This window comes from Eleginops maclovinus, chromosome 13 (genome assembly GCF_036324505.1).
Source record: "Eleginops maclovinus isolate JMC-PN-2008 ecotype Puerto Natales chromosome 13, JC_Emac_rtc_rv5, whole genome shotgun sequence".
NCBI classification, from domain to species: Eukaryota; Metazoa; Chordata; class Actinopteri; order Perciformes; family Eleginopidae; genus Eleginops; species Eleginops maclovinus.
This window is the reverse complement of record NC_086361.1, coordinates 6,014,811-6,029,392: the sequence shown is the minus strand read 5'-3', so window position 1 is coordinate 6,029,392 and position 14,582 is coordinate 6,014,811. Positions and strand designations below refer to the sequence as shown.

At 39.9% G+C, this 14,582-nt stretch overlaps 1 protein-coding gene across 1 annotated transcript in view; it reads right to left on the bottom strand.

Annotated features, from left to right (window-relative positions):
- macf1a (microtubule actin crosslinking factor 1a) overlaps positions 1–14,582 on the bottom strand; it is a 211,262-nt gene that overhangs the window by 118,381 nt on the left and 78,299 nt on the right. The window contains 3 exon segments of the mRNA XM_063899408.1: positions 5,868–5,960; positions 6,654–6,731; positions 9,417–9,506. Of these exon segments, the coding sequence (XP_063755478.1) occupies positions 5,868–5,960; positions 6,654–6,731; positions 9,417–9,506 (261 nt within the window).

Sequence of the window (14,582 nt, the reverse complement as noted above, 5' to 3'; positions counted from 1 at the left end):
TGAAGTGAGAAAAACAACACCATTGTCGGCAGCAATCTGATTCCATTCTACATCCTCGACAAACCACAAACAAGCGATGTTCAGATTTGTTGTTGCCCAAGGTGCCAAAGTAACCCAAGAACTCTCTACACTCAGATCCAACAGTTATCTGAGCTCATGAATTAATGATGCCTCTCTCTTCTACTGTGGTTAGTTCAGTGCAAGAGGAGGAAAGTAAGATCCATGACGTCAGCCACGCAACAAAGATTGTTGGGAATCCTATCCGTCATGGTGTTCGTAGTAGAAGTAGTATTAATGCCCAAGCTGTCGATAGCCCTCGTAGTAACGCCAAGCTTGGTGTCTTATTCTGCCGAGGCAGCACAGTTTCCAGATTGGTTGTGGGTGGGAGATAGTGTGCAGTAAGCCAATGCTGCCACAGATTGCTGGTAGATTCCGCCAATACTCTGACCGCTTGTTAAATACCCAAGCATCATCCTCTCTAGATTTCTCCTGCTCATTGAGCTGGTGTCTCAAGAGATGTGTCGATCCTCCAAGCTTGTATGCAATCCTCCCCTTAAGGACTGTCAATATGTTGGATAAAATCACTGGCTTTAATTTCCATTGACGAGATTGGCAGGAAAGTCCTTACAAATGATTATCGAGGGTAGCCAGATACCTGTGGAATTTACAAGTTGTATTCCCGAAATGCAGCCAATGTGCCTTAGTTCGGTCCCGGTTTAAATGTGGATGTATCCAAACACAGACATACTCCAACTTACGCTCCCAAGACAGCTTAGCATCACATGCCTCTCCACTGGATGCCAGTCTAGAGATCCCCCTACCACACTGTTTGACCCCCTGAGGACCAGAGTTGGCTGGGAATTGTGTTCCAGTACTTTCCAATCATAAACATCCCATATACTGTTGTCAGGCTGCCAGTTACTCAAGCAAGCTTCCTCTTCATCAGGTGGTGCAGTGCGACGCTGGTAACAGCCTTGACAAAATCCACAGTTTGCAGGAGGTGGGGGGCATTCAGACCATGTCGAGACAGAAAAAACGTAAGGCTGGGGAAAAGGGCTCTTGTTCTGTATCACCTCCCTGGTTCCATCCTGTCTCTTAAAAACTCATCACGTTCACTTGATCTAATTAGGAAGAGGCATCTAGGGTACAACGGAAGCTGGACTCCGAAGGAGAACAGGAACAGACGGTTGGAAGAGACTGGTCCAGTTTAAAGTATCAGACACAGATATGTATCTGGATCAGAGCCAAAGGGATTCAGTGTCCGGTAAAGGGTAATCCTGAAGTCCACACAGCAAACGTTAGCACAAGAGGGTCTGCCCGCCATATCACATTCAAAAAAACAAACACATACAGGGCGTCTCCTGCTAAAAGGTAACGGTTGCTCCGTCAGACGAGCACGGCCGGATTGATCCGATTGAAACGGTGGACAACCAAGGAATCAGCAAGTGTGTGGCTGTCCTGGAGAGAGCACGAGTGTGTGTTTGTGCCTGCGAGGTCGGGCGGTCCCCCAGTCAGCTGTGTGAGCTCCTCTGCAGACGTGTCCACGAGTGTATCTTATCTCGCCGCACGTTTATCACGTTTGAGGCCTGTCGATCCGAGCAAGCCGGGTGCTCCAGTGACAGCAGGCAGCCTGTATTCACTCCTACTTTAGCTGGCTTCAGTCCTCTGCTTTATCCCTCGCACGCAGATGCCGGTAGACGCAGAGAAAAGCTTTTATCTCCCGGCTGCTGCAGCTTCACACTCTCTTCTGTTCGTTCTCTCACAATCCACCCCTCCCTCCTTTGCTCTCCTCCTCCTATCCGCTCTCTCGCTCTCTCTCTCTCTCTCTCTCTCTCTCTCTCTCTCACACACATGCACACACACTTGACCCAAAAGCTTCCCTCAATGACAGCGAGGAGAGAAATCACATCTTAAGACTGTTCAGCCTCTGCAAAATAAACGAGCAGGAGAGCACTTCAATCTCTTTCTTCCTCCCCCTATTCCCATCGCTTCCCTTCATCTGTCCATCAGGCTACAGGTTATGAATGGCTACGGGGGGGAAGAGAAGAGGTGCAGGGATTGAATGAGGGAAGATATTTGAGGGAATTAAGAGAAAGTTGAAAAGGACAGAGGAAAACCAGGAGGGGATTGTTGGAGGGTGGGAAAGGATCGAGAGCAGAGGGGTCATAGGAGTACTCCAGCAGTTAGGGTTGGGAAATGCACTTTGAGTCAATGTAGATATTTATATAATGTTTATACAGTGGTGGCTAAGCTTTTGAAATCTGTGGTTGTATTAGGCTGTGGCAGGATTTTAATGGCGATTTGGAAATTGCAGGATTTTTGCATCAATGTGAATGAGTACCTGGATTTAGCAGGCATTAAATCCAATGGATTAGCCCAAAAAAGCCCTTTTCAATCTGATCTCTTAAATCTATCAACGCTTAGTACTGTGCGATTATTAATGGATGGATTATCTGTTTTGGTTCGAGCTCCTCAATTGTGATCATTTTCTAACCATTATACTATTGTAAACTATATCTTTAGGTTTTTGACTGTAAATGGGAGAAAAAAAAACCAAATGTGTATTGGTAAATTGTGATTGTTACTACTTTCAAACGTTTTGTAGATAATAAAGACATGTTATTCTTCACAATTAAATCAGTAATGGAAATAAACATTAGTTGCAGCGTTGTTATGGAACAACTATAATGTACGACCAAAATTAATGCTTTATTAAGATTTTTAACTCACCTCCTATACCGCTCAACATATTTAAAGGCACATACAGTCTTAGAGCCTCTATAGGCGTCCACCCACCCTCACTGAATAACCCAGCTCATACATACATGAGATCATGTACAGTGCAACATGGCAGAACCACTGCAGGAGAAAAGGAAATGTGTCACCAATACTGCAGATGAATGAACTCATGGTACTTTGCTGAAGTAAGTGCTTAATGTATGGGGAATGCTTTCAGAGAGACATATATGGATGGAGACCGCTAACAGGCGGAGCTCTCAAGTGGGGAAAGCAACGCAGTAATCCATCTTCTCTCATTACACCAAAAAGCATAAGAAAAACAACACAAATAAACACATATGAACCATGGGAGAAAAGCACAAATCAAGCCCCCGAGGGTTTCATCCATTAACTGTGGATACATGGCATCATGAGCTGTGGTTATCAGACTTCCGCTTTCATCTGAACCCAGCTTTTCTCAAGACAAAACCACTGCATGATGGATTTTCAGAAGCTCTTTGATCATATATCAGGCAGCTCTTTTGTTGATTCTGTGCACTGGAGCATTGTGATTGATCTTGATATTTTAATTATCATAATTCAGGCTCCATCTGCACTGAGAGTAGCTTTAATATGAGCAATGTTCAGCATATGAAAAGCAACTAGTATAAAACAATTAAACCCCAACCAGAACTATTTATATTATTTCATACCAACCACTATAATGTAGATATATATGGCTTTGCCAAATTTGAAAGCTACACTGATGTGTTTAACGCATATTAAATTGTAGGCCATGTTGCTTTAACATTGCTGCCCCCAACTAACAGGACAATGCATTCAATCTATTTTATCACTAAACAAGTGACAATAAACATATGAAAATAAAATCAATTGATCCAACACAGTTCTAAATTGGTAACAATAAGGAACACCCTACTGATTCTGCCTTGAAGCAAGTCTGATCAGAAATGAACTGGTAATAAATTAGCAGGGAGATACCACCAGCTTGGCCACTCACAGGAAATAACTATGCAGCATGGTTATTTCGGATTGGCTACAGACTTTAAACAAGCCAGATCATCTTTAATACTGAGCTATCTGCTGTCACTTAGTGGTTTGCCGGAGTAACTACATTCAAGTTTAAAGCCTTTGCTGCAGAAAGACAGATGTTTTCATTGTATTTGTGTGTGATGAAAGACAAGCTGGTCTGGACAAACACAAAGAATTAGCTTTGAGTTTAACACAGTTTAACATCAGCAGGATTGCTGACTAGGCAAATTGACCGAGTCAGCTGACAGAGTGAGGTGATGCAGAGATAAAACCTCATCTATAACTCGATGTGTCAGAGAAATAATGACTTACAACAATTACACCAAAATGAAAAAACGATAGCTCACTGGAAGAGTTCCTTAAATTAAAAGTATGTTGATGAGTCACTTGTTTGCACAGGTCACAAAGACCTGTAACAGTATCTGTGTACTCCTCTAAATACTGCACATAAAAAACACATGTTTTTAGAGTTTGATTGATGATATTTTAACAAAAAATTATAGAAGATGTCTTTCCCGTCTTTGTAAAATAAAACAACTCTGTTATCTTGAGGAAGATGTTACCTTGTCTCTACTTAAATGTAGCAGAAATAACTCCAGATGTAGTTCTAATCCTAGGAATATCTTTTATTTTTTGCAGTGTCTTTGTATGGTGGACACCCTCTTTAGTAATAATCATAAGCACAGCATGCTGCAGGTGTCTACACAGAGTTCGTCATCTCATGAACCCCGTGAATTCCAAAAGCTCAGGAACTATTTTATTCTGCTCTGCAGGCGAGGTCCATCTTTCCACCAATTTATTTATTTTCTCCGCTTCTTCATTCATTTCCTCCAGACCTCCTGCAGCCTGTCAATCCTCCCTGGGGTTAGTTCTCCATCATCACTTCATGCCTCTATCCCTCTCTCTCTGTAACACCATTTTTGGCTGAGTCATGCCCACTGGAACAGGGGTGTCATGCACTACTGTTTCCGTAGCAACCAGCTGGCAGTGTCACCTTGCTAAGGGTCACATTAGAGCGCTGGCTAGTGGTCGAACAATTTTAACCTTTCTAATATCCACAGGAGTATAATGTTCCAGCAGCAAAACACACAATTAAAATGAGATGCTAAGAGTGTTTTTTTCAATTCATTCAAAAGTCTTCTAATAATTAATTTTGGGCTATAACAGATCGCTCATGGATGAAAGCTAATGGGAGTCCCGCTGTAATGATTTTAACAGAGTACAACTCTGTCTGCAGGCTACAGATGGAGATGCAGGAGCATTTGGTGATACATATTCCACATCAGGAGCCATAAAGCACATTTAAACATCAACAAAACAACAGAGCAGTACCAAGACACTTGCTTTTATTTTAAAGAGCATTGTAGCTGAAAGGTTTAGTTTTTCTTCAAAATCCTTAAGGCTAGGTCTAAGAATATTTTTTCTTTTGTATTTTATGTGAGGACTGTGAATTATATTATAAACAGGTGCTGTAAAAACGATTTTGAACCTATAGGACTAAATCTCACACCCTGTGCCAACTTTGAATCCCTGAAGAAAACTTGTCTTGCATGCCTTAAGGTGAACAAGAAAATAAAAAGCTTGAGAATGTGAATTAAATGGGAAACTGGAAAGACTGAGGCAATTTCATAAACCAACACTGTCCAAAAACACTTAAGAATCTGAACGCTTCTCGAGATTCAATAGAAACATATTTAAACACACATCCGATTTCCAGACCATGTTCTAAAAGTAACCTCTTTGCTTACATAATACAAACACTAAGCTAAGCTTATCCTGGCAGTGGTCATAATTCCAACAGCTGGATCCTTATAAACAACAGGACAGCACAGAAATAAAGTCCATATTTGCTTACATTAAGATCCAGATGGAATCCCAGTAGTAAGGATGTGGGCTGGATTAAATTATTACATAATCAATTACAAGTATTAAGTCATGAATAGCTGGATATAAGAGCCTTTAGCCTCCTGCTAAGCATTTCAAATGAAGAATACAAGAAGTTATCATAGCACTGGTTGGACATAAATAACAATTAATCGAGTCCAACACAGGAAACAGAGCCAGAAGCTATAGATCAGCTAGTGAAGGGTACAGACCTGGAAGTGAAGGATGATGGTCCAGATGAGACCTAACGTCAGCTTGGGGTTCCCGTCGGTGATATCATCGTTCCTGATGTTCACAAGTTTGACCTGAAAATGAAAAAACATAATATTTTTTCAACATGACATACAAGATAAGATACAAAGTATTTTGCACATCATCAAATACACCAGATTGGACAATGAGAAGAAAACCCATAACTCGTTCTCATTTCTGCATGTTAGGCACGAAAATGTATCTCTGTTCCCGATCTCTTGCCCATTATGTGAGAGAGCTTGTTAAATCTTGCGGCTCCGGCTAAGCCGAGCCACCCGGACTGTATAATTAGACCTGCAGTGAAACGATTGAGAAAAAAGAAAAGGTCATTACTCCTCCGCTGCGATGGTTTAAAAAAAGAAAGGGGTCACTAGAGATATTGAAAAAACATTGGGGGGTTCCCCTTCATGTACCCCCCCCACGTTGTGTGAATGACAATAAACATCCATCTATCTATCGATGATAAGAATTAAAAAGTCTTTAAGAATTTTGTTTCAGTAAAACGTTTTTTGTTTGTGTCGATTCATTTTTATTTTTTTCATAACAAAGGCACAGAAGTAACCCAATATAAATCTGAACATAACTATATAAAATACAGCAGTTGCACACTAAATCTTATAAGGAATGTATTTTCCTAATTTTGTATCATCCTTATGGACACCACACAAGAGGCGAAATTACTAAGAGGACATAAACATTCATTTTTGCCTAAATTCATATATTGTAGCATCAGTGTGGGTGCGTACCTGTCTCTGTTTGAGGAAGTCCAAAGCAATTTGGACATTCTGAAGTCGATGAAATCTCATCCGCCCCTTTTCCCTGGGCTGGAAAGAAAACAAAGGAGAATAAAATAATGAGAAACATCAACAAATTCATTTGAACTCAGTCTTTTTTTAGTGAAACAAACGCAGGAGGCAGCAGTGAGTGCAAAAAAAGCTGAATTCAATCCACAGTGCAGTGAAGTAAAAAGTCAGCGCAGTGGACATGGAATGGTCCTCTGGGCGGCGCTGTCTTCAACAGGAGCTGTTAAAGACATGCCAAAACTCAGTAGCAAACTACACCCAAACCATGCTGCTTACAAATGAACAATACCAATATCATATCAGATCATTTGACACCCTTCCTTTATACAACATTACATTTTCACCAACAGACATCCCAGTCAAGGTTTAGAGTGAGTAAAGAAGTATTTGAAGAGAATAAAGGACGAGAGAAAACACACAGATAACACTTAACAACCACACTCTTGCTGCAAACAGAATGTGATGCAGGATGCAGATGTGGGTTCACACTGTACTGGTAAAGAGAAGGTACACTCAGGATTAGTCATCACATCAGCGGGACGGAAATGATGGATTGGAGCAAAAGAAGAAGTGAAGAGAGGGAAGAGACAGGGATAAAGGAGAAGGGAGAAGAGGATAGACGAGGTAGAGAGGAAAGAAGAGGAAAGGAGATGAGAGAGGTGTATATTTTTACAGTGCTAAACATTACTTGTATTTTGTTTGGATAAAATTAACCGATTGTACTGAGCTAATAAATGTGTAAAGGCTGTTTAGAATTTAACACATCTTCAATCCAATCAGTAGTTTTCATTTTAATGCAAATTACTTTTATGTTACAATTTTTTGTTGAAATATCATAACCCTTATAGAACATATTTTGTGGTACAAAATAAACCAAAGGGTTTTTTAATTACATTTTTATAATTTCTCAAACTATTTCCAAATGGATAAAATGAATATCCCCTTACAGAAATTGTATACCAATACAACAGATCTGCAACAAATTCTACATTTAGGAAGAAATCCAAACTGTTATTAATATTTGTTTGCATTTTATTACTAATTAAGTGGCGATTGAGTGTATGACAATAAATAAACTGCATTTTATTTCCCCAAACGTGTGCAAATGAGTTTTAGAGAACTGCTGCGTGTAAACTTTATTTCCCTACGTTGACATTTTTTTCAGAACCTGTTTTTGTGATGGCTGATGAATTTTAATTTCTGTCTGTCTGCTCCCAGAGGAACAAATAAGTTAAACATGAAAATCTAATCGTTTGTGATGAAGCAATGACTGAGCAGAAATGACATCCTGCATGTATCACACAGTGACACAGCAGCTCTGCATGGGGTCATGTGCAGCCTGTCAGAGATCAGTGCACAGCACTCTCATGCAGCTCACAGCTCCACCTGTGGGGGGGCAGAGGGTGAAGCTGAGGGGTCAAAGGTCAGAGAGTGAGCAGTGGAGAGGGGGGCGGGGGGGTTGACTGGAACATACTCCCTGAGCTCCTTCATCCTCCTCCTCCTCCCCCCCACCTTCGAGCAAGATGAGAGGGGGGGCCCGCAAGGCGTACACCCTTTTCGATGGAGGGCCGCTCTTCTGTTGCTATGGTAACAGAAGGAAGGGGATGGGAGATAGAAACAGAGGAAGAGGAGATGTACAGAAGAGTGAGATTTGGTGGATATAAAAGGACAGAATGAGTGCGTTGAAGTAAAAAATAAAAAGGGGAGAAAAGTACCGTAACAGCTAAACAAAGTTCACATTTCATTGTTCGTGAAGGACGAGAGAAGTGTGCGAGTCAGCAGTCTGTCTGGATTAGTCTACCTGTCTGCCACTAAACCGGCCTGCGTCATATGTGTCCTGTTGGTCCATCTGCATTAGAAACTACACTCTTACATCACTGTGCTGAGCGAAGTCAGGCCACGAAGGCTCAGGAGGCAGAGTCATTAACCACAAGGTCGGCGGTTCAATCCCTGGCTCCTACTGTTGAAGTGTACTGAAAGAGGCCCTATTATGCTTTTTTTTGGGTTCTCTTTTTCCTGTATCTTCCAATTAAATAACAACCAAATAAAATAACATAGAAAAACGCATGCTTTAAATTCCCTCTGCCGTGACATCACTATTTTACTTTTATATTCTTAAGGTTCAATTGAAAAAAGATTTTTTGTAAGATGCTAATATTCTACAGTAGTGTTTTATTATTTATTTATGACATAATAATGCTTGGGTATTATTTTTCTTATAATAGATATGTTAAAGACCTAAAGGCTCCAAGACAAAAAAAAAAAGGAAACAAAACAACAACAAATATCCAGATCCAACTCTAGTTCTTGAATTGACTAAAATCCAGGTCAAGATGTACTCGCCAATATTTTGAATGGTTATTGAAAGAGTATTCCCATTCGGAAATATATAACTGCCTCTCAAACTCCAGCGTTACTTTTGAAGAGTGTGTGTCACATTCTCAGGACTGTGATGCAATGAAATGGGGATGACAGGGAGTGTTGATGGATCACAGGAGGAGTGTATGGAGGAAAAGATTACAGTGTGATGACAATGAGTGAGAACATAATTATTTGTGTTTGTGTGTGTGTGTGTGTGTGTGTGTGTGTGTGTGTGTGTGTGTGTGTGTGTGTGTGTGTGTGTGTGTGTGTGTGTGTGTGTGTGTGTGTGTGTGTGTGTGTGTGTGTGTGTGTGTGTGTGTGTGTGAGAGAGATATAAATCCATACCAGGGTGACTCCAGACAGGACTTCCAGTAAGGAGATGAGGTTGTGTCCATCCCTCAGGTCCTCGTACAGGTCTGTGATGTGCTTCCTCACCTGGGGAAGGAGGAGGAAAGAGGAGAGAATGAGGAAAGGAAGAATAGAGAGAAAAAAACAGAAGAGAAAATGTTAATCATCCCTCTGTTAACACAACCCTGGTGACCTCTGCCAGAGCCAACAGAGATGAGGCACCAGCTGTGGCATCTTGTCTCTGTTGCCATGACTCTGCCTCCACAGTGAGTGGGGTGAGGGTGGGCCATCACTGGGGACAACTACTGCTTACACAGTGACTCAGCAGCCTGATCAGCATCAGTGCTGGTCTTGTGAAAGTGGGTCACTCTCACTGACAGAAAGAGAGACAGATTGTCATAAGACGACAGATTGTATGTCTATAATAACCGGTCTATAAGAAGGTTTTATAACTTTGTAATGCTTAATGCAAACAAACACAAATATTTTTTTATAATCTATGAATGAATTATCTATGTACATGCTTGTGCTACATGTCAAGGGGTTATTCCCATAGACTATGGTTATTCCTGATAACCCCTTATATTATTCAATCATTTTGACATATTTATTGTTGATTTATTTTCACAGCATCATGTGGTTGTTTCTCCATATTTTGTATGGAGAAACAAATAAAAATGCATAAATCTAGGACTGAACATTCACTGGATTATTGTCAAGAGGGTCTAGTTGTAGTTATACAGCTTTTGACTGTATACATAATTACATGGCGTCACTTTAAAATTGCATAGGTAAAATTGCCATTTGGGTATGAGGGCGCCGAAAGATGCTGTGACCCGGTTTAGACAAAACCCTGGTAGGACAAACAGTATTAAAAAAAAAGTAAAAGTGAAAGCAAAACGTTTCCAATAAAAGACACACATGATGTTATGCCTCATTGCACTGTTGTAAAAAAGGTAACATGATAGAGTGAATGGATATAAGATGATTGATTCATGAATGGAAACCGTATTTTACATTTATTAAGACACAAAGTTTTTATTTTTCAAGCTCTTCTATTTTTGTCTGCTTTTAAATACAACAGTTTTTGAAGGATGAGCACAAATTACAATAAAATAGCTGCAGAAGGACATAGCTGTATCAGGCAAAAGGAAATAAAATGTGTTTTTTTGTCAAATAAATTATAAGACAGCAAAAATTCTGAGCCACCTATGCTGCCAATAGCACATGTCTACCTGCAATACAGCAGAATACCTGCTCTTCTGCATCTGCACAGAGAACAGTTTTACTGCAGTCCTGGCCTCAGGACAAGAAAGTGGACTACCACATGTCACCACAAGAGGGCAAGACAGCCACAAGAGAGAGGCTGCAGGTCCAAACTTTCCAACAAAGTCATAATTTACTAATTATTATTACAACAAAACCACATATCTAACACCTCCTTTATGAAATGCTGATTTAGGCTGGAGAGAAATCCCTCCTGAGCCCCAAACTATAGATGTGTTTGCTTTAACCTCCAGCTACTGCACAAAAATAACAACATCCCTCCACTTGTCCTCAATAACCCCATTCTTTTCTTTCCACAGTCACAGTCCTCATCTGAGTCACAGTCTCACCCCCCTGCCTCTGTTTCTACACTGAGGGTGAAATCAGCGGTTTCAGACGGGAGCTGATGGTACAAGTGTTAATTAGACGTCAGGAAGGAATGATGTACCCGAGACTAACAAGAAGAGAGGTGCTGTGTGTGTCTAATTGTGTCTCCATGAGTCAGAGGCTGTGTTAAATTAGTCTGAATAAGTGAATCCTTTTTGTCAATAATGTGTTCAACTGGCTTACTGGAAGCCCAACCCGGTTTCCTTTCAAAGCAACAACGCCGTGAAAAATATTCAAATAATAACCTGACATATTTACAGTACAATAGACTATTGGCCAAACCTGGAATCATTTTGAAATTATATGTTTTTCTAAACTGCTTTGTGTACCTACAATACATAAAACCACAGTGCCATATAAGCTACCCTTCAAGGACAGTTAAGATGTTTATTTATTTATGATCAGTCAGAAAGTTGATTGGGAGAAGTACAACAACTCTTGATAATCAAATAATATTAAAAAGTATTTCATTCAAAAATGGCAGAATTTATCCTCCTCTGTAATTTGGATTTGTTCCAATTCTGTTTGTTTAATATACTATTAAATTGTGTATCTTTGGGTTTAGGACTTTGAGAAACTGATACGCACATTCTTTTTTTAATGCTAAAATGGCGTGGAATAATGTAGAAAATGATCGGAAGATTTTATATATTTTATTAATTAAAAAGAGTAATTGGTCGCAGCCCTATTTACACAGTGTCTACAGTATACTTTAGTGTGTGATACTCATTCACTACTGTAAATACACCCTCCAGTAGGACAGAGTTCAGTCTGCGGACACGTCTCTGAATCTAAAATCACCCAGTTGGATCTGTAGATTGCCATTTTGTGATGTTATTTTTTATGAAAAGGGTGTTTTGGTGTGTATGTGTGTCTGCTGGGATGTTGCTGACACACCCAGCTGTGTGTGATGAGACGTGACGGCAGCTGTCAGAAGAACTAAAGCAGACTGTTGTTCGGAGCGTATGTGAAACACTGCGAGGACAAGCACCTGGGTAACAGCATCAGCAGATACTCAACACAACATTTAAATAGCTTAAAATATGATTTAGTAGTTGGACAACTACAGCAGGATGGTAGAATAAATGATGGAAATATTTTTAGGAAAATGTATTTTCGCCCGGAAAATTCCAACAGATCACAAATAAATTTCTTATCAAAGTCCACGGAGGAGAAAGTCAACGGTCAATTTAAAGTAACACATAAACATACTTATTTTAAAGCCAAACCCCAATGTTTAACTAAAACGTACCTAGGAGTTGTGTTGTATTTTTTCTTGTTGTATTGTCTCAATTTAAAAAAGTTTTTTTTTTAAGTATTTTAAAAAGTCACAATATTCATGGAGAAAATAAGTTTCCCCTTAGAAAGTATTTAAGAATACAGATTAGCTGAACAGGAACATAGTTAAATAGGCAGGGTTGGATCTAAAAAAATATCCACCAAAATGTCTTAGTTTTGTTTAAAATCAATACTTAACATTCCAGTCTTCTATAATCTGATTAATTCAAACATTAATTATTTAATTATCATGTGCTTGTTGTCTTAATAGTGGTTTCCTAGAAGCATTTACTGCTATAGCTGAATTCATTTGATAACAAAGAAAGATACAGTATGTGGTTGAGCATCTTGTTAGCTTTATAGCTTCAGTGTGGCTAACGTTCTTCCTCTCTGTGAGAAGCCTCTTCCTCCTGACTCCTTAATGCAGAGCTACCGGATCTGTGCTCACTGTGTCAACACGCTGCCGGGTCAGGGAGAGTCACTGCATGCCAGCAGGTAGCTCTGAGGCCAGTGTTTAAATTGCACAGTTTGCACTGAACACACACAAACAAGCATGCACTGATACACACGCACTGATACACACCTGTCAACACCCTGCACACCTGAGCGGCCTAACACATACCAGACATGACACACACAAAGCAAAAAGGAAACTAACTTCCTGAGGCAGAGCGCTTTCTATCTTTTCTGTCTTCTTTTACGTCCCTTCTCTTTGTCTCAGGAGCTTATTCTTTATTCCATCTCTTAATCGTTCCTCCCTCTTAGCCTTAGCTATGTCCTCTGTCTGTTTGTCTGTAAATCCCAGCAGATAGGGCGGGGGTTTGTACAGACCTGGCTGAGAGTCAATAGATGATGTAGAGCAGAAATATTCCTCCCCTCTCTGTTCAATAGTTGGGACATGATAGCTTTTTGAAATATGACTTCTTTGCCAACACTTTCTCATCCAACAGCAGCTGATATTTCAACACAGCTGTTTCTCCTCACTCATTTATTATCCGTGTTTTCATGTCATCCTCCCCGCTCCCTCCCACCTGTCCTCTGTCCCACCTTCCTTAATTTATCACAACCCAACTCTTTGACCTCTGTGCTGCTCCAAAGGCTGGCAGTGTGTGTGTGTGTGTGTGTGTGTGTGTGTGTGTGTGTGTGTGTGTGTGTGTGTGTGTGTGTGTGTGTGTGTGTGTGTGTGTGTGTGTGTGTGTGTGTGTGAGAGAGAAATAATAAAAAGGAAAGTTGTTTATGCTGCAGTATGCCAACTGCAGTCACTGTTGTGTCAAGCTACTTTTAAAGATTGGTATTTAAAAACGTTTGAAATATTTAGCCTTGTTTTGTTAAAGCAAATACAATACAAATAATAATACAAAATAGAGACTATAGTTAAAAAGGCCCTATTATTCATGTTGGGGTTCTCCCTTTCCCCTAGTGTGATTTGTGCATGTTAATGGTCTGCGAAGGTTTAAATCATTGTGTTCCCTCCAGAGGGATTTCTCCCCCCCTGCATGAAACGGCTCGATTGGACTCATTTGTTTAGTTCCCTACCATAGGGACATCACTTCGTAACACAGGCACTTCTATTGGCTAGTGCACCAACACATTGTATGTGATAGGCACAGCTCTAAGTCACTGACCAAGCACAACAGAGCTGGACAGCTAACCAATCAGAGCTGACTGGTCTCTGGTTTCAGACATACAAAATGTGCATAATAGGGCCCCCTTTAAATCTGCTGATGGTAGAATTATGATCAGGATCTTTCATTGATAAATAAATTAAAAGAAAACTAAATTGAATACTAAAACAATCAATTAAAATAAAATAATTGCTTCAAAAGGTTGTTTTAAAAAATATTTGAGCACTTATTCAATATGCTCTCATATTTTCATTCTTCTGCATATCATTTAGGCAAATATATACTATGTTGGTTAATAAAATGTCAGTAAATGATTTCACCAATTCTCAAACCCTGAGTTTACATGACAATATTGTCCTTTTTGCTCAAGCCATGATAGGATTGACATTTTTATATTACAGAACTGAAACAATTGTTTACATTTTATTCTTGAAAACGTACCTAAACCATTTATTGAAATATTGAAATTCCTGCCAAATAGTAATCTTTTGATCACTGACTCAATTTATCAGCCAATCATGTGCAGTTATGTAATAATAACCAGACTAAACCATTAAAACAGCAAACCTCCCATTACAAATCAAAGGAGTGAAAAATCCTCCCCTCT